This window comes from Mytilus galloprovincialis, chromosome 4 (genome assembly GCF_965363235.1).
Source record: "Mytilus galloprovincialis chromosome 4, xbMytGall1.hap1.1, whole genome shotgun sequence".
In the NCBI taxonomy this organism is placed as follows: Eukaryota; Metazoa; Mollusca; class Bivalvia; order Mytilida; family Mytilidae; genus Mytilus; species Mytilus galloprovincialis.
In genome coordinates this window covers 91,777,457-91,798,880 of record NC_134841.1, presented here as the reverse complement: position 1 = coordinate 91,798,880, position 21,424 = coordinate 91,777,457, and the positions used below count along the sequence as shown (strand labels likewise).

Here is a 21,424-nt window from a genome sequence, read left to right as displayed (position 1 = left end):
ATACATTGTGCAAATAAAAACATGGGACTTGGAATTTAATGTGCATGTAGTAGGCTCTTGAACCAGTCAAGAATTTCTGCAGCTGAGCCTGTCACTGAGGCAGGCAAGGTGTTCCAATCTCTTATTGTACGTAGATAGAATGACTCTTTCCTGGTGCTGGTCTTACTTGGTGGTATTTGGAAAGAGTGAGCATTCATATGTCTTGAAAATCTGTCTGGTGGTATTAGTTTGTCGCCAGCATCAACCTTTACTTCCTCATTTGAGATTTTTTCATAAGAGGATAAGTCTAGCATTCTTTCTTCTGTCCTCTAGTGTTGTCCATTTTAGTTTGTGAAGCATTGATTCAACTGATGATGTATTGTGATACCTGTTTATTACATACCTTGCTGATCTTCGTTGTATCATGTCTAGTTTATGCTTATCTTTTTGTAGATGATGATCTCAAACTGAACTCGCATATTCAACTGTTGGCATTAATAAATGACTTTTCATTGATCTCACTGTTAGTTATATTTAAGTTTCTTTAAAGGAATCCTATTGTCCTATTCGCTTTCTGACAGATGTTATTTATGTGAGCACCCCACTTTATATCAGATGTTATGGTGACTCCTAGATATTTGGCTAATGATACATGCTCTAAGTTGTGGCCATGGAGGATGTAATTTTTGTTTATGGGGTCCTTCTTTTTAGTTATTGGCAGAACAACACATTTGTCTGTGAGAGTTAATAGATGAATCCGTAAAGAAATTATCAAAAATTTAAGTTACTTGTCTTCAACCCATACTTTGCAATCAGACTGACATATCCACCTTTTGATATTTCGGATATTTTTTTTCTTGCCACTTAGTTCATTCAAATTATGATAATAATTCTACTGTTCCTTTGCGGAACGGATTCCACGTATTTGGAGCTCATTTAACTACAATCAACGTTAATTTATGTGGTTTTGTCCATTTCACAGATACTGTAAGTAATATGTAAACTATATTTAATGTATGGAATGTTTGTTATTGATTGTTCATGTCCATCTGTCTTGTTCCTAGTTCATTGGTCAACGACAAGTTTACTTTGATAGGTCTATTTCTTAGAAACGATATATGCAATAGGTCAACTATATTTCTAATGCAAAATGTACATGGTTCATCTGACTTTTTACCTAATTTCAACGATTCATTGGGTAATGTTTGCTTCTCAGATACTATGTACGTTATGAGTGAAGCATGTGTATGTTTGTAAGATAATATCCGTTTCTCGGATACCAAAAGCCATAATTTACTGTATTTATCATACTGAGTGATTTTAATTTGTAAATCAGCGCCTAGAAGAAGGCCATATAACTTTTACGTTATTTTCATGTATACTTGACAAATTTAAGGTTAGGTGATACCTGCTGATAGAATTGAGAAAGGAAACGGGGAATGCGTGAAAGAGACAACAACCCGACCATAGAGCAGAACACAGCTCATTGCCACTAATAAGTCTGCAACGCAGGATGGAAATCTTGTATCCGGAGGTTTAGGTGGACTGGTCCCTAAACAATAATATTTAATACTAGTTCATACTGTAACCTTAATCTCAAAAATACTTTCAACAAAGGAAACAATCGAGATGATAAAAACAAACGATATATTAACGGCGTGTACTCTTATTTCTCCAATCTATTCGTCCTGAAGACAATTCCATATGATTCAGATTCGAGCAATTTAGGAAATTTCACCATCAATTCTCGATAAAGTTCCTTTCATTGTTATTCTGATGAGCAATCATGATGTTTATACTATAAACATCCTTTATTCTACCTACTAACAGTAGTTTATTTGTGTTTTTTTTTTTATTGTGATATCGTTTCAACTAAATGTGACTTTTGTTCTACTGTGGTAAGTCATACATGCGATGTTTCATTGGAAATCTGTTGAATAATGTTTCATTCCCGAATTTACATTTGTATATCTGCATCGAGACCTTCATCAAATATATGCTTCTTTCAAAAACCATGAAATTGTATTCCTTATTTTGTTAACTAGAAGTATTTGAGTTTGTTTTCAAAGGAATATATATATCAAATTATATGTCTCACCTAACTATAATATAAAGTAATCGAAACACTCAGGATAAATAATTTACAGCAATGTAAAATTTTTATGAACAATTTATCTGTCAAGCAATATCCCATTCATTCAGTGTTCGTTCGTAGTTATTTTTGTAACAGCCGAGTTTTGTTTATGTCGGTCGTTGGTTTTGGTTCATCGCTAAAGTAGATTGTTTTTTAAAAGCACGAACCCAGTCACAAATGTTTCAATCAGATTGAACAGACTTTCTTTCTTATGTACACTTAACTGTATACATTTGTACTTTATTATACTACCGGTATTTTGATAAAATAGCATGCGACTCTTTCCTTTTAAATGACATGAACCTAATAAAGATAAAATAGTCAATACATTTGCCTTGAATCTCTATTATATTCAGAAATTTTATTTACACAAAATTCTATTTTATATGTCAGTCGAAAATGCAAATATATTAAATTACATAAAACGATGGGAGAAAAGTTATTAACTAAAACTGGATTAATTTCAGTTTTATATAGTTTGCGATGGCTATTGTGATAAATCCAAATTAATTTTTCTGTCATATCTAAGCTCTGTTAATTGTTTTTTTTACACACAATGTTGACAATTGATTGGAATTCCCATGATTACCGGCATGCAAACTTTGAGCAAACTTGTGATGTACAGACTTTACCCTCGTAAAACAGATATGATTGTTTTGTTACAACACGTTCACATGTAGTTTTTTTTCAACCAGCGCATTCACATCTTTTGATTCTTCTTAAAAGAAATATAAATGAATAGGAAATACTGTACATGTGTTTACATTGAGTGAGTAATAGAAAGCAAGTATCAGTATCTCGTCGTAAAGAAGTAACGAACCTTCTCACAAGGTTTGCTATGTACTTATCTCTATTTCAGTAAAATCTCATTTTAGACAGACTGTAGCAGTGTAAAACAGAATTTCCTGCCCATTATTTACTGTTGTATAATGACATATGCAAATTAAATCGGTGTATCATTACAGGGTTATATTGATGAGATATAATGGAAGCGGATAGCCTTCTATAGTTTGGATTTACGAGTGGCAATTTATACGGAGTTATTTGACGACACAGAAACAACGCAAAATCATGAAGATTCCAACGGATTTTGACTTAGCGGATATTATAACTGACCAGAAGGTGGCACCACCTCCACGGAAACCAAGGTTACAAAAACATGACATTTTTATGGATATCAAAAAGTTCAAGGCTATTGATGACCATGCAATTAAGGTGAGTTGTAATGTGATAAAAAGTTGTTTCAAAGTAATAAATTTGAAATGAAATAGTAATTGCGTCTAGTTTTCTGTCATCAAATTGAAACATTATCGTTGCCTTTGTATTGTAATAATCATACATTCACAGACTATCTTGTCTTTCTCTGGTTTAATGGCCAAAATTTGAACTTTTTAATGATACATTTAAATGTTAACACTTCTTTGTAAGTATGAGATACAATTACAATTTATTTCATACATTTAATTAAACATGTTAACGTGAAAAAATTATATCGTTTCTTTAAATGCAAAGTGATCTTAAATTTCAATTCATCTTTAATTTTGGCTTCGAATGCCTTGTTTATGTATAATGTTGTTTTTTTCATTTGTTATTTCTTTTATTGTTACATACAAAAGTATTAAATATACCCGGGGGAGGGGGCGCAAGACCGATAGGGTAAATCTAATATATAGTTAATGCAAAATGAAATCTGTCAAAGGGAGGCCAGGATATTTTAGAAAATTCATAAGATTTTATTATTTGTTTGTAAGATAATAAAAGCATAGTGTAAATTCTATGTTTTCTGTAATTTTATCTAAATTTCTCGTCGGTATTATGTATATGTCACGAATTTTTAGAAGTATTTCGCAACTAATGCAATGTTAGAAATACTCTTACATTGTACTAGAATTGCATTAGATACCAAACACTTTTAAAAGATGCTTAAATGAAGTTTATTTTCATGTGAAATGATGACACACAACCGTGAATGCAACCTCGGCAAATGGTATGTTTTCCGTCTGATTTGTCCTTTTTCCTTGGAGAATAAGAACAAAGATTGCACGTAAACAGTGATGCTTTTACAGATGCTAATAATTTTCTCTTTTATTTGTATAACATGTTCAATAATACCCCAAGTAAACTGTCTGATATTTACTAATTACAAAACCCATCATCAGACAACGTCATTTGTTTGTGATTAACAACAGCACTTTTGAAATAAACAACCTCATTGTCCTTGGTTTTCAATTAGGCATAGCCCGTTCAACGATCAAACGAAAAAAATCATCAGTTTTACTACGATCAAACGACAAAATTACAAATGCATCAACATTGCTTTCTTTTATAAATAGCCAAAAATATTTTGTTCCTGTCGTTTCATAACGATTAAAAAGTACGAGCTAATGCTTTGTGGTTGTTACATCTCTAAACACCCAAAGCAGCTTTGCAAGAGCAACCGAAATAAGAAAACAACGAATATATTTACATCGTGTGTTAAAGTCATTTCAAATATTCAGTTCTCAGTTTTACAAACTGTATGTACTGGTAATCTTTCTATCAACAACTGCCGTAACTTTTGGTAATTTTTCTTGTATCTTTTTTCCTCATGAAACTCCATGCAAAAGAAAGGTGAATGAAACAAAAGGATATATATAAACAAACTGATAATACCATGTAAATAAAAAAAACAACGAAGGAGAAACAAACAACATGTACAACATAGGAAAGTAAAGACTCAACAGCAAGAATGACTCATAAACATATATCATTCTTTCATGGTATTGTGTGGAGACATTAAGAGCCGATATCAATAAAAAATGTTTTTTTTATATCTTTTTTCTTAATATGTTTCTGAAAGAAACGATTGTGTTATGTAATTAGAGATTTGAATTTTCATAATTAATTCTACAATGCAGTAGTTTTCAAATTTGACAATAACTGTTCATTTTATTTCTAATAGTAAAGATTATATTTTCGATAGGAGGTGGTGTATTGTGTTTGTATATGAAAACTTTTATTCAATAAAACTTGATGCGATCGAATCTAAAGATCTAAGAACATTTGGTGTAGTAAAATTGTGTGGCGTTCGACAGCATTACAAAGGTTCTGACATATTGTTTTAAATTACAAATCTGATCAGCAACATTCTCTAACGCTTCGTTTTCTGAAGAAAATGACTCTTCCGTTTGTTTTATAACATCTGTCTTCTGACAGGTCAATTCGGCATACTGTTTATCTAAAGAACTTCCTTCACTTACACAACTAAAACTTCAAAATATGATTTCTTTTTTAACAGATATTTCAGCAGAGCTACATGTCTTCTAGATATATTATATGTTTTCTTTGTTAACAGGTAGCACAACAGAGACACCGGTCTTTTAGAGGACTGATCTGGCATTTGGTTTACAGTTCCAAGCATGTAAAAACACACGTAGAAAAAGTCAGGTAAATAATCTCATCATAGATACCAGGATTGAAATTTCGTATGTGCACCAGACGCGCGTTTCGTCTACATATGACTCATCATTGACGAGTAAAGAGATGTATTTTTAACCGGATTTTTGTGACAAAAATGTCGGTTATTGATTTGGGGATGTACGGCGGGTGGGCGGTCGGTCGGTCGGGAATCAAATGTTGTCCGTGCATTAACTCATGAACCGTTCAACCAAAGCTTTTAAAATTTTAATATGTTGTTACTGATGACAAAATGGAGGTCAAGTTCAATAATGACGATTTTGACTTTTACCGTTCAGGAGTTGTGGTTCTTGAAAGATTGAAAAATGGTGTTTCCAGTCGTGTCCGTGCATTTTCTCATGAACCATTCAACCAAAGCTTTTGAAATTTTTATATGTTGTTACTGATGGCAAATTAGAGGTCAAGTTCAATAATGACGATTTTGACTTTTACCGTTCAGGAGTTATGGTTCTTGAAAGATTGTGAAATGGCGTTTCAATTCACGTTGTTGCATTTACTCATGAACCATTCAATCTAAGCTTTTCAAATTTTAAGATGTTGATACTGATGACAAAATGGAGGTCAAATTTGATATTGACGATTTTCACTTTCACCATTCACCAGTAATGGTTCTTGTGATATTGCCAGGACACAAATAAATATTAATAAATCCGGTTTGCTGTCGTTGTGACAGCCTCTTGTAGTCGTTGTGAAATGAAAGGGAAAACACATTTAACGCCACACAGCCGTGATGTGTAATTTTATGAAGAGCTGAGCAGGGTGATACAAACAGTGTGAAGACCAATAACACGATTTAGGCGATATTCTTTTGATATTCATTGGTGATATAAGCAGGTGCAAAAATGAAATGCAATTTTTTCTGATTCAAAGAGTTCAATTAATCTCCCCTCTTTATTATAAATTAACTTTGGAGAAGACATCGTAATAAACTCATTTTATAACACTCATGTCACCATTAACTTTTCATTAAATTAAAGATGCGTATAATAGCATTGTATAATTGAAGATAAGGTAAAACATTCAGACGTCTAACAATTGTAAATTAAACTACAATGTAACATCCACCCACCAAATCAGAACTCAAAATCTGTTAATGTAGAATGTGATCTAGATATTGTCAATGATGGCATGTATTTAAAAAGATTGTACATATAGATAGTAATTCGATACCTTGAATACTTCTTTATAATTAAATGGGCTATCTTTGACATAGAATAATAACTACAAGTCAGTTTAATCGCAGATGTAATACCCATTTTACTTCTATGGTTTAATATAGTGTATTACAATATTTAGAAAGCGAAACAACGCCCTTTTAACAGATTATTGTATTTTTTTTTATAATTAACATTTTAGAATTTTACATAAAGATAAAAAAAAAAAACACAATGTATTGCAATTCAAGATAAATCTATGCTTTAAAAATGTCAAGTTAAAAAATTACTGTAAGGAATATTTAGCCCTTTATATTGTTTGTTTGTTTTATTGTTGGTGTTCAACGCCACTTTCAACACTTTTTGTTGGAAAAATACAGAGTAGTAGGAGAGACCTTCGGCTGGGAAACCGGTCACACCAGTCAATTAAAAGAGGAATCAAGCGCACCTGCAACAAGTGGGGTTTTAACTTAGGGAGCTACCATTTGATTTTTATGGGGGGGGGGGGGGGGGGGGGGGGGGGGCTAGGATGAAATTTGAAAAAATAGGCAGGACAGGAGTTTTGAGTAAAAAAAAAAGGCAGGATGAGAAACTTGTTAAAAAAAAAGGCAGGATGACAATTTGTGTAAAAAAAGTCAGGATAAACTAGTAAAAAAAAAAGGCAGGACCGAATAGAGTAAAAAATAAAAAGGCAGGACAGAGATTACAACTAAAAAAAAAAGCAGGACAACATTTTTCATCCTAGCCCCCCCATAAAAATCAAATGGTAGCTCCCTTACCATCTATGCAGTCAGGATTCTACTTCGTCAGAATTATCTCCCAATTACGCCATTTCATTTTCACAATCGTAGAAATGGAAGCCATTGTAGGGATGACGCGCTACCAATGTTGCTCATGGAAACCGATAAATTTATCCACAATGTACCATTACGATCCTTATATGTCAGTTATATTTTAAAAGACAAATGTATCAACTAGCTAATGAGCATCAGTTGATGATCTTGTCTGCATTGTTTCAACTTAAAACTATTGTCTTATCGGTTGTCAGGTGGAATTTTCGAAAATTCATAAACATTTTTAAAAATTCTAATAAAAAAATTCGTGGAAGGGCAGACTAGATTTTTTTAGTGTATAAAGACTATAAACCCTAGTTTTCACACACAAAAAAATATATTTTTTCAAAGATATGCATTTTCATCATCCAACTTGAAAGACTGTTGTCAAGTACTTTCAGTAAAAGAATAGCTATTCGAACACACCTTCTCTGTTTTTGGACTCATTAGATAGGTATTTCACTTGACCCATATATTTCATCTTTTAGTACTGTTATTTTTTTTTGTGTTATAAAGTCAATCTGTAGCTTTGATATATAAAAATAATAGAATCTGAAGCGAGACGATGTGTGAAATAATATTACTTTGTACGATATCAAGACAAAATATTCAACTCAAATACGTCCTAACATAAAAAGGTGCACTCGATTTTCTCTTTTCTATACAATTGTTACCCATTTATTGGATTTTTTTTCTTGAGTCACATAATGGAAGGGCAGACACGAACATTTTTGAACTAATAGATTGATATGTTTTCCGTCAGTGGTAATTTTTTCAAAAACATTGGAGGTTATGCATTTTCTTCATCCAACTTGAAAGATACCCATGTCGTCGACTTGAAATCTAATTGTTCTGCTTAACCATGTACTAGATAAATTGAAAACGTATGCAAATTGTGTTTTTAAAATAAAACACCTCGTAATTGAGAAGAAAATTGTAATTTTGTTTGTTTCTATAAACATTACAGTACACATTTATCGGCTTCTCTTACAAAGAGCTTCGATTCTTTTGTTCTATTTCAACCTGGTTTCCGACTGTATGTGTGTAGATTGACTACTGAGATCATTTGGCCACCGGGGTTCTGGCCTTTGTTTTGCATTATTGAGTAAATTGTTAGGTATTATCTTTAATTCCTAAATTATTTTATGGAGATTACCATATTCAATAATTATATTTTTAGGGTATTATTTAAATGGATAGTACACCGAGATCCCGGAACAAAGGTGTTTGATACTAACAGTGGAAACAATACAGTAGAAAATATCATTGAACAGTTTAAAAATGGAAAGTCTACTCATGCTCAGATCTTTCAAATTCTTTGCCTGTAAGTATATAATACATATATAGTTACTATAAATATATTTAAAAAAAAAATTACTGACATACATGTGTTTTTTTTCGGTTTTTCTTCATTTGTTCACGGTAAAGTCTTTCGTACATTGAACAATAATGTGTGGTATGATTGTCATTGAGACAACTCTCCACAAGAACACAGATGAGGTTGATGTAACTACGCCCTTAAATATACTGTCTGTATTATAACCACATAGCAGAGCGCTATTTCTTAATACTGACAAAAAATAAGTGAAAACAAAACAAAACAAAATATTTGAAATAAACAATGGATGGCTAGATGTTTGGCTTTTTTCTATGAGATAACATACATGTACTAGTAAACACTTAGTGCATACATACTAAAAATAAAAAAAAACTATTTCGGGAAGAAAATAAGAAATAAGTAATTTATCGTCTCATTCGTCTTGAATTACACTTATTAATTAAAGGTATGCTGGACTTAACTGTAAGATTATCTGTGGTAAAGCAAAAGGGAAAGACTATAAACCAGCTGACTCCTGTAATGACGATAAGTACCAGCATTGCTGGAATGCAGTTTGTATTGACGGGAACTGGTTTCCGGTCGACACGAAATGGGCAGCTAAACGAAAGGTAAATATTTATAAATCCCGGTCAGGAGATTCTGTAATAAAACTTGAAGTGCTATTTTCATTGCCAGTATAGTCTTTCATGAGTAAAAATGTGTAGAATGGTAACTTATGCCCATCGATTTGAGCCGCATCTTGAAAATTATACGAGTTTTATGTTACAAACTCAAAATACCTTATTTTTTGTGGAGATGCAGGGAGTTTCAATTGGTAAGTCGAACAAAAATCTTAATCCAATGCGATAAGTATTATCACTTGTCTTACACCAAAACAATTATTCTCATCACACTTTAAAATAATAGAGAGCCGAAATATGTATGTTGTATTGTTGAAACTTAAAATGAGCGGATTATACCGAGATGACAGTCAGAATACATTCATCGAAAACCTTAGTTGTAGTATAATTCTGCGATTTTTTTTTCTGAAAAAGATAAGATAGAAAAGGGCATTTTTGGGACCGCTTGAGTTCGAAAAACCCAAATTGATATTTTGCTGCTAGATATGTTTTATATAAATACATTTACAAATATGTTGTTGTGTGTAAAATACATGTATCTTATTGGACGAGGGCATGGTTCATATATACATTGTATTTCATTTAAAAACTATTTTTAAAATGGCCATTCAGGTCAAATATGTCATTTTCGACACATTATCATTATTACAATGTAAGTGATCTTTCGGCATCTACTTCATTATAGTTTTTAAAGTCTTGCATTATATTACTATATTTTAAATTTCAGGAGCAAAATAATCCCTTATAGCATATGTTTTCTTTAATAAGTACTACTTGTATTTCAATCATGCAGGTACAGACACATTAGCTTTGAGAAGTACATTCTACAAGCAGCAACATCGTCCCAATGGTTGTAATATAAACGTATAACTCTCCATTTAGTTACATGTACGCATGACCCAAGCCAGCAATATAACATAAGGAAATGTCTACTATTGGTTACATTCTCTCTCTGTTATAATTGCTTGCAGTCATAAAAGTGATTAAACCGAGAGCATTGAATCCGACTGCATGGAGAGAGACAATCAATTTCCATAAAAACAATTACATGGTTAATAATGGCGTCTTAGTTCTATAGTTTAAGACTATTACATCGCCTTTCAAAAGTAATATGTCTAAGCATGTAATACCAAATGTGGCAAAGAAATTGTAAATCAATGCGTTGGATTCTTAAGAACAACAAATTATAATACGGGAATGTTACTTTTGTTAAGATTATTTATTTCCAAAGCTACTCCTGTTTATTCAATCCGACATTTACATTCTTAATTGACCTTTTACGTAATAGTCAAAGTACTAATTTATCACATTTAAATTACCATAATTGTTGACAATTTTCTTCTATGATGAAGAATGACTTCCGTTTACTAGTTATTTTTCGTTATCAAAATGACATTTTCCTGACGATGTCTTTCCCGCCATCATCGTGATTCATGGAAAACTTTATCACTGCGTACAAAGAAAATTGATTCAAATATTTATCTTCAGTGGTGGATCCAGAACTTTTATAATCCATGCTTCATTGATTTGCTATATGATCAACAAAATCTTTCCCACAAAAGGGAGCCGCCCCAACAGTCCCCCTGGTATCCGCCTATGATCTTCATTGTTCCAAATACCGGTCTGATGTTTGATCAGCAGTGAAGGCAGAATATGTTCAAGGTTCTGTCATTGCTTTGACCATTGTTACTTTTGTCTGGACGACCATACCCCATTTCTTTTTATGGTTATCATTAAATTTGCTTTTAGGTATTGAATGTTTTTCTATCGTTACAGACACATCCAGGTTCCGAGGAATTCTACTTTCTTACAGATCCAGAGAAATTATTGTTGAGTCACTGGTCTTCTGATCCAGTATGGCAGCTCGTGGATCGTGCAATCTCGTTGCAAGAATTCGAAAATTTACCATTCGTCAAGCCACATTTCTACGTTTGCGAGTTGAATTTTATGGCAAACGTTAAATCTACCATACAAACGAAACGAGGCCAAGTAAAATGGGACCTAGGAATCACACAGCCGACAAAATTCTATTTCAGAATGACCACATTTGATAGTGGTAGCGAATTGGTAGATGGACAGTCTTTGAAAAATTTTGTTTATCATGAAGTTCATAATGGACGAGCAAATTTCATCCTGAGATCACCCCCTCAAGGAATGTATTTATTAAAACTCTATGCAAAACAGCTTAAGACAGACCGTAAAGAGGAGATAACCAAATTCCAGGAGGTGGTTTCGTATAGGGTCCAAATAGACCGCACGTGTATAGAAGATGACCCATTGCCTTGTTGCTGGGATCGGACATGGGGACCAGGTACCAGGAGTGAAAGAATGTGTCTTTATCCGGTCCAAAAAAAGGGAACAATAACAACAACAGAAAAATCTATTTGTATCGAAATTAACAAAACTAGACCCGTTAATATTTTCTGTAGATGTATCCGAAATAGCTGGAACGAGAGAGAACTCCAGAAGTGCATCAAAATAAAAGACAATGACACGAAGGCTTATGTTGCCTTAACGATGCCAATGTCAGGTGAATATGGACTGGAATTTTACGGTAGTTTTCCTAATCAACAAGAAACTGTGTATACGCATGTATGTCAATATCTTGTTGTCTGTACACGTAGAGACGATGATCAAAACGAGGAATTACTGCAGCAATACCTACTCTCGCCTGGAAGTAAAAATGTGGAATCTTTTGAAAAGATGACAGCTAAAAATGTAAGTTGGGTGAATGAAGAAATTAAAAAAAATTTTTTAATGTGAAATACTTTTGTTAGTAACTTCGTTTTGGGACATGATATGTAGCTAGTATAAAAGTCCCAGCTTAGTAAAAAAAGTATATTTCCAAAACATGGCTGATAAATTATCAAAAACCGTGTTTTTCGATGAAAGCGATATATTCTTCACCCTCTGCACTGTATGCAGTAGCAGCTGGATCAATTCTATTTAAGTCCATTGACAGAATTTTTCATGTAACGTTTTATTTTATTCTTTAAAATAATCCACTAATACCACTTTTTGAACTTTAAAAGATTTTCTTACTTATAACATTATTATTCAGTTCAAGCCAAAGGTAAAAGTTGGCAGATGACTTTCACGCACTGTTCATACACAACTAAAGGCAGATGAATTTATTTTCAATTTTGTTTTCTTTTTGACTTGAAGGTTTTCATTTACAGCAACTTCATTATTACTTAACAGTTTAATAGGTCATTTACAAGATAGTTTCTAAGATTGACTTATAATTATGTTTTGTACATTGTGAAAACGAGGAATATGTTAAATATTATCGATGTATTTATAGAGTTTTCAATATTTATATGCAGACCCTTTCTCCATATGATTTATGCATGGTGTACATATTAGAAATTATTTCTTTAAAAAATATATCAAAATATCCCGGTAAATCGGGATTAACCCCTATCGTGACTCGGGAAATATTGATTTATTTTTCGGATCTTGGGGAAAATGATTAAGTTTTTCGGGAACTCGGCTGACATCCCCTCCTATTACCCCTCTTTTAAGATGTTGCTAGATGCTGTAATCACATTGTAAATCAAAATAGACAAACAGTGAAAATAAAAAAGGTTCCAGTACGCCATTGATGATGTAAATCCGTTTTTAATAGACAAATTATATCTCTTTGTATGTCGTATTGAATTAGTTTGATGTTTAATTATTTCGAATCTTATTCCAATAATAGAGTATCTAAATTTTCGTAAAAACGGTATCAATTTATTGTGTCTATATGTTAATTTTCAACAGTTTAGAAACATTTGTTATGAAATTCATTTAAAGAACTACGCAAAACTAGGGAAAGAAGGTAAAAAGTACCTGCAAATTTGCCCAAGATGAAATCGACCCCTATGTATTGTGTATTCTTTCATATATTTACTGATGACAAATTTTTAAAAAGCCACCAATGTCTGATATCATTTGTTTCAACTTTAAAATGTGGACGTTCCAGATAAAAAGCGTAATAAAAGATTTCGCGTCCAACTCAGCAAATACAGAACGTTTATTAGATTTAAATTTTTAAAGGTTCTTTAAAGTTTTTTTCCCTTGACCGTTAATTTTTGATTGTCTGTTTTTGAATCTTCCATCTGTTTTTCTATATAGTTGAATGTATCAAATACAATGTACTAGCTAAATAATTGCTGAGTACTACTTGATTTATTTCACATGTCAGACTGGGCGGTGTTTAACTGGTTCGCTTATTTAAAACCAGTCCATCTATAGACAGGTGTTTCGGGATAAACTCATGAATGAAGAGTACAGTTTTTCGTCCCATACCATACACTCAGTTCATTTGTATATCCGTTTGGTGATACTGATAGGTGATTAGAAATCAATTATAATTATAACGGCCATCATTTTTATCGCACACATCTTCAAATAGACTGTCCTCATGTGAATTAGAACGTTAACTCCACCCGATCAGTTGAAATAACATTGGTAATATCTTACCTCAAAGTTGAGGACTGCTTCCTCTTAATAGAAAAATACATGTTTTTTTTTCTAATCAGGTGCAACCAATAAATAGTATACCAAATGGGATTGGATCACCACCATCATCATTCCAGTTGTCAGTTGTCAACATGAACGATGCAGATCTTCCAGATCCGGTTCCAATGAACCACCCGACCAATCATAAATTCGAAAACAACAATACCTGGGATAAGCACGTGAAGAAGGTAAATAAAAAGATCAGGATTTTTTTTTCTTCAGAAAATTATAATATTCATAAAATTTATTGTAACCCGCTCTAAATGTGAAATTTCAAGTTTAAACAATTTACTGGAATGCAATAGCTTAGAAATGTCAACAAAAAATGTTTCTATACATTAAAATACATTTCAAAGTATCCATCATTTATTATTAATTTTACATACAAGAAACAAACTAAAAAAATACATTTTTATATTTTAGATATGTGAAGGAAAATACTCAACATTCCGTGAACTAATGTGGGACCTTATCTATTCCAAAAAATTAGAAGACGAAACAACAAAAGCTAGGTATATTATTCCACATCTCAAGAATGTGTTACAATGTATTTTTTTAAATTAAAAGTGGCAGCCATTACATCATCCATAAAATAATATTTATGTTTGGTATGGTTTCATGTTTCAATATTTTAGTGTTTTAAAAAAGGGTATGTAGAAATGTAATAAAGAAATAGATGCGTTTGTTTCTGTCATAATGTTAGAAACTAAACTCTACTGGTTCAAGTTGTAAAGTATGGATATATCATACAACACTATCATGCAATACTTACTCTCCATTTATACTAAACAAAAACCCATCAAATACTGCTGATTACTTTCCGGCATCAAATATATTGGGCAATATAAACCGTTCAAAGGAACAGTGATTTTATTGTATTATTTTTTTATCTCATGCTCGTGTGTGATACTTTGATCGTACGCATTTAATTTAATAAACATCATATCAAAAAGGTAATTGATTTTTACTTACATGTATATATTTCTATTCTTCTTTTCTGTTGTCATATGCATGCTTATCTTCCTTCATCTCTAAATCTCTGTCGCTCTATGTCGGTACTTTGATTACTTAAGATGGTTCCAACCTTTACCAGATGTTTCTACCCTGTACCATTACATCCTCTGGTTGGCGGGTCAGTAGAGATTGCCAAACCTATACTTATCAGCACTCGGCTTCCAGTTCATATCATCACGGCAATACCATAACCATCAAGATAAACGTTCTTCTGCTTCCCCTTTGCCTTTCCAACTTTTCACATTGCCTATAGCATCCTCCATCCTGACTATGTAGGAAATCTTCGGCAGCCTACTCCTACTGGGAACAGCCACGCTTTTCAACTTCTCTCTCTCTCTACATGTTTTCATCAGCTCTGTATACTTTTCCTTCTTCCGCTGGTATGCCTCTTCTAATTTCTCTTGAGTGTATGGGCGTAGGATTTTCTTCACACGCTCTAAACACAAGCTTCTTGTCAAGTCAACCCTCATGTTCCATTCACTGCCCCTGTCGAAGATAAAGTGAGTGTTGTTGTGACTTTGCTGCATGGCCAATATCTCCCTCTGTAACGAATCTGATCTGGGTTCCATCGTTTGTAGTTGGTTTCTTCTTCCTTATCTCTACATCAATGATGTCTGCCAGATATTTTTCCATATCGTCATCGTTATCCCACCAGCGTCAATGCAGCCTTACAACCTGAAAGTATGTGTGCCATCGTACTTCTTTCACCATATGACTTGCAGTATGGTTCTTCTATCAGTCCTCACTGATGTAACTTTGAAGGGGAATGCAGTGTATCGTAGACTGACAAAAGCCTTAATGAAATTCCAAATGGTTCCATTCTCCTTAACTTAGTCTATGTGATCTTTCTTTCTGGCAAGTTCCACTTCATCCGTGCTTCTTCACGGCTAGTTTCTACTGCTTTTACACTTCTTTTTTCTTCTTCTACTTGTATTCTTTCTAACTGCACCATGCTGCTATTCTCTTTTTGTGTTTTCTTCGATCACTGTTAAAATTTGTCATTCCAAAGTCCTGTCTTTCAGTAGAGGTATAGCCATTAGGTCTTTGTGATGAAGAATACTTTCTCTCTGATCTACTGCAGTTCCCGCTGCGTGTCTGGATTCCAACTTTACTGATCTTGCTATCATCAGAGTCTCTGAGATGCCTTGTATACTCTGTGATACCTTGTATTTCTCCAAAGTTGATGTTTAAGGATGCTGGATTTGTAATGATCAACTGTAAAGAAATATGGCTGTAAAACTTGGTGGTACTTGTAATCATCTTCTAAGGTGACTGTTTGTCTTTCTTTCTATGGCTTAGACTGTTGTTGCTGTCATTTCATTCTTGGTAATATCCATGTTCAAACATTCATGCCTTAAACTTCCCGAGAAATACACTCTTATCTAACTTCTTCAACCTGTGTTTTACTGTATTCGCATTCGTATTGTCTCTGACGGTGTCATGTAGTTCTTAAAGTTATGGTCATATATTTCTCATTTGACTTTACTGTTCATCTTTGACTGTGCTATAATTTCTTTCTTATGTGATGTCTCTTGCCTTTGATGTGTAATGTGCTCCTCACTATTCAAGCTTTGGCTGCTGTCGTCGAATACTACTGATGCTGACACATTAATACTTGCACTATGATTGTGTGTTGCATCTCACCAGATATAACTGTTCGCTGCTCTGTAACAATTCCTCGACTGCAACGGGACCTTGACTGGCAAATATTTAAGCCTCTTTTGTTCTTGCAGATCTTTCCACAGTGTCATTTAGTTTCTGCTTTCTCTTGTGACCATCTGTGTCATTTTCCGTTTTCGTTTCCAAGTCGTTGCTGTTGGATCTATGTGGTTGAGTTTCTCATACTCACCCCTCTCAGAAGACTCTTTGGGTATACTCGACATTCTTTGTGGAAGCTGTAATTGGTGTTCCTTCACAGAAACCACACTTAAGGTAGATGATTATATGACTTACATTAAACTTCAAAATGTGTTGTATATGAAAAGATATGATACCGATTTAAGTGTTTTTTGACATTTGTTTCATCAAATAATCATCATTAGGTACACCAAAAACCAAACATTTTGGGCGCGCTGTTGTATTAACGTTTTGTTCACGTTAGTCAAACCAGTACTATTAATGCAATGTTTGTAGAGAAATTAGAGAAAAACTATAGCTAATATATCGACGGTATGCATTCTCATATTTGAACACATGTCTAATTTCATTTTTGTAACTGTGTAGCAATTCGAAAACAGTTTTGTTAAACGATCATTCCATTTCAGAATCTTATTTTCTTGGTTGGCGTCAGTTAATCGTCAGGAACTTAGTTTTGAAGACGTGGAACCTGGAAGTCCAGAAGAAGTTCTTAGTGGAATGAGTAATGGAAGAACTACTTATGCTATGGCTTTTCATACACTGTGTTTGTAAGTTAATTTTTCTATAAAATGAGTTTATCCATTTTGTGTCGTTTGTTCAAAAGAAACTTCGATTTTTAAAGTACATTCAAAATGATAAATAAGTATTGTACCAAATTTAACATATCTTTGATGCTTGGAGATAATAAAAATCGGAAACACCAGATATAATTTTCGCTGTGTTTTTTACTCGAGAAATTCTTTATAAGGAATAGGAGGAGAGTGAACAATTATAGAGTATTCGAAAGCCACGTTAGGTCAGCTGAAGAAGTACGTTTTTTTTAATTATTAAATTGATGGTATTTGATTATGTTTAAATTCAAGTGACAAAAAAGTCTCATCTTGATACTTTCTTCATTATATTTTTGTTTCATTTTCTTTCTATAAAATGAAAACTCTATCGTCTTTCAACCACAAAGTTATGTGGTAAGAAATAAAATAATGCATTTACTATTATACTGTTTTGATTAAAAGTCTTTTAGGTAGTAAAGTGCTTATACATGTATTAATTTCTTCAGACATAGTGGACTACACTGCAAAGTCATAACTGGAGTAGCCAAAGGTTCCGATTACAAACCAGGTCAACCATTGGGACCAGGATCCAATCATCACACGTGGAATGTGGTACTAATAGACGGAATATGGCGTCTTGTAGATGTTAGGTTTGCAAGAAGACCAACGCAAACATCGAGTGGAGAATTGAGTTACGAAGTGGACACCCATTTTTTTCTGACGCACCCGGTGCTGTTTATTTACACCCATTATCCTGACGATGTCCGATGGCAGCTCTTAGAACAACAGGTCTCAGAGGAAGAGTTCTGTAATATGCCAATCATGACGCCACATTTCTTTCTTTTGGGAATAGATTTATTAAGTCATAAGTTAGCAAATATTTATTCAGCAGATCAGGTATATATTGCTTTGAAATATCCTAACAAAAGAACGTATAGCTTTACCTTTAGTATACAAAACGTGGACGGAAGTGAAGAATATGAAGGAGTGAAATTCAATCGTTACGCCATGTTGGAAGCAGCAGACGGAATGGTGACCTTTAGAGTAAGACTACCAAAATCAGGGACTTACAATTTGATAGTATATGCTAAAGAAGACGTATCCGATAAAAAAGAAAACATGTTTGCTGAAATATGTGAATACAAAGTTATACAAGAAACTGTGTCGTCCACTGTTCACAAACCATACCCGCCTTGCGCTTATCAGTCATGGGGAGTCGGTGCTGCTTTCCATAAATTTGGTCTTACTACCAATCAAAATTCTGGTATTGTAGAAACGTTAAACGGGGAAGTAAAAATTGAAATAACTTCTCCCAAAGCTATGCAGTTTAGAAGTAGATTGCTTCACCATGAACAGACCGGCGAATTTGAAGGTTATGTAACATACAAAACCGTGGACGGTGAGAATGTCTTTAATGTTACGGCGCCTTTCAAAGGCGAATTTGGATTAGAAATCTATGCAAAAGATCCAGATACAGATACAAAAAAGATGCGTCATGTTGCTCAATATTTAATCTGTTGTAATGAAGACGTCAAAACCCTTCAACTACCCAAACTACCGTCCGGGTTCTTAGGACCACAACCAATGCTTGTGAAGTATGAGATAGTTGCAGCTAGCCATCCTGATCCAGTAATTCACACGGACGGCAACAGAATCGAAATTGTCTTTAAAACATCCGAAGCCATGCGTTTTACTGCTAGTATGTCAGAAGCTGAGACTACTAATGACTGTTCCGATCATGTATTCATCCAATCAGGGGATAGCGAAGTGAAACTTCTGGTAGAGCCACCAAGAAAGGGATTTTTTGTCCTGTGCGTACATGGAAATCCATTCACTGATAGTAGTCATCAAATTCCAGGTCTCTATAATTACCTCTTATATTGTAAGGCTGTTACTAAAGAAGTTGTTCCCTTTCCCAAACAATTTGGATATTGGAAGGAAGGCTGCTACATGTGGAAACCAATGTCCATTAAGTCTGGTCTTAGTGGCGAATTTGTGCCTTTTGCAGTTCGTGTCCCAAATGCAAAAACTGTTGCAGTAGTAGTCAATAAAGATTGGACTCCACTAGTTTTAAACGAGTCCGGTATTTGGGAAGGTTCAATTCAAATAAATTGTACTGAACCGTCAAACAAGGTTGTTTTGGTAGCTAGCTACGGCGATGACCAACTGCGATTTGCTACATTATTAGAATACGTTCTGTGATGTTGCCTATTCTTGATTTTGGCGACATTAAAAGATGTTTTAAATACATTTGACTTGAAAGAAAATTTCTATTGATAAAATGGTTTCATAAATAGCCTTTTGGAATAGTGTAGTTATGAACTTTTACAAGTGAAAAGTATATGAATATATAGTAGCCCCATACATATTGTCAAAGTATAAATTGATTTTATTTTAAATCTGAAGTTCATGATTATAATTTTTGTTTTCGTGTTTTAAACTCTTTTAAATATATTTAATCTGATAATAGTTTTTTTTTTTATTGATAACATTGCTTGATAAATAGTTGTGTAACAGTAAAGTTTCAAAAGTTTACAAGTGAAAATACGTCGATATTTTAAAGCCCTGTACGATAAAGTATAATTTGATTTTATTGTAAAAACGCAAGCTCGTAATTTTAATTTATGATTTCTTGCTATTTTCCTCTCAACAATCAATATACTATGTTTTCACCATGATGTTTTTGTAAGTCATTATAGTGGTGAATCTGAGAAAACATTTTTAGTCTTAAAATTTAGCAAGAGTTATTCCTCTTTGCATTCCTTCTCATTTTCATTATACATTTGTATTTTAAAGTATTATTATATCCAAGCTCAGTTTATATATGATTAGATGAAAAGTCCCGATTGTATTGTTACTGTTTTTCTATTAATGTATGAAAATCAAATAAAAATGATGAATTCAAATGACATCCATAATCTAAATAAATTAATATGATGACAATGCAATACTTTCGGATCACTGAAGAGACTCAAACACAGGGTACCAGTAATACTAACAATGTTTTATAAAGTGACTATAACATTATTGATACGTTGATCACTTTTTAGACCGTTATCATTATATATTTGATAACAATTGTTTTAAACGCAAACTTATTTCTAAAAGCCAAAACTGACCCAATTCTAAGTTAATATTTTGCAATTCTGACAAGAACAAGCTTAAGGGATCAAGCTACTTCACGCTAAGTTAAAAGTTTAAAATGATTGATTGATCGTTGCTTTACGCCGCATAAGGCGTATTAGTTTGAATAAATCTGCAAAGTTAATATAAAAAGAATATATATATATATATGACTGCCAATGAGACAACGATCCACTAGTAACCACAGAACTAAAATGTAACTACTAGAGAGCACTGCATGGCCTTCATCAATGAGCAAAACCCATACTCAAAAGTAAGCTAAATAGTGTTTAATGTGAACCATCCGTTATTCATAGGAGCGACACAAACGCGAAGAACCTGATTTATAACACCATGAATTGATAAGTAATTTCCAATTGAACCTTAATATTAACGCGTAAAATTAATGGCATTTACAAATATATCAGTTTATCCGTACCAGAAGTTATCAGTTAAACCCTACCACGATTTTCAAGTAAAGATTATATGGCATTCGTATCTACCTCAGTTCGTCTGTCTGTCCGTCCCTCAGACCGAATGTTGTTTGTACATAACGCATTTTCTAAGGATCTGCGAATCAGGCCGTCAATAAATTAAGAAATAAGATGGATGTTAGCATGCTCCTCGGCGTGTAGCGTTTTCACACCCATCGTACATTTGTTCCTATTCATGTTATACTTTTTTTAACACAAAATGGCCGTATATGATTTTCCCTGATAACCGAAAACTCAGAGAAATCATAAATAAAGGCAACAGTAGTATACCGCTGTTCAAAACTCATAAATCCATGGACAAAAAACAAAATCGGGGTAACAAACTAAAACTGAGGGAAACGCATTAAATATAAAAGGAGAACAA

The 21,424-nt window shown here is 33.3% G+C and overlaps 1 protein-coding gene across 5 annotated transcripts in view; it reads left to right on the top strand.

The window, feature by feature from the left end:
* The window catches only part of LOC143073381 (uncharacterized), a 37,714-nt gene extending 17,362 nt beyond the window's left edge, over nucleotides 1–20,352 (top strand). For 4 of the 5 annotated variants that reach the window (XM_076248875.1, XM_076248876.1, XM_076248872.1 and 1 more), the window contains exons 2-10: nucleotides 3,079–3,328; nucleotides 5,448–5,539; nucleotides 8,737–8,880; nucleotides 9,341–9,503; nucleotides 11,292–12,233; nucleotides 14,042–14,209; nucleotides 14,445–14,533; nucleotides 17,300–17,440; nucleotides 17,950–20,352. In XM_076248875.1, coding sequence (XP_076104990.1) covers nucleotides 3,185–3,328; nucleotides 5,448–5,539; nucleotides 8,737–8,880; nucleotides 9,341–9,503; nucleotides 11,292–12,233; nucleotides 14,042–14,209; nucleotides 14,445–14,533; nucleotides 17,300–17,440; nucleotides 17,950–19,645 — 3,579 coding nt within the window. In that variant the 5' untranslated portion in view covers nucleotides 3,079–3,184 and the 3' untranslated portion in view covers nucleotides 19,646–20,352. Of the gene's footprint in view, nucleotides 1–942; nucleotides 967–3,078; nucleotides 3,329–5,447; nucleotides 5,540–8,736; nucleotides 8,881–9,340; nucleotides 9,504–11,291; nucleotides 12,234–14,041; nucleotides 14,210–14,444; nucleotides 14,534–17,299; nucleotides 17,441–17,949 lie in introns of those variants that run through there. The other variant, XM_076248877.1, reaches the window with a different exon arrangement.
* The last annotated feature ends 1,072 nt before the right edge of the window (nucleotides 20,353–21,424 follow it).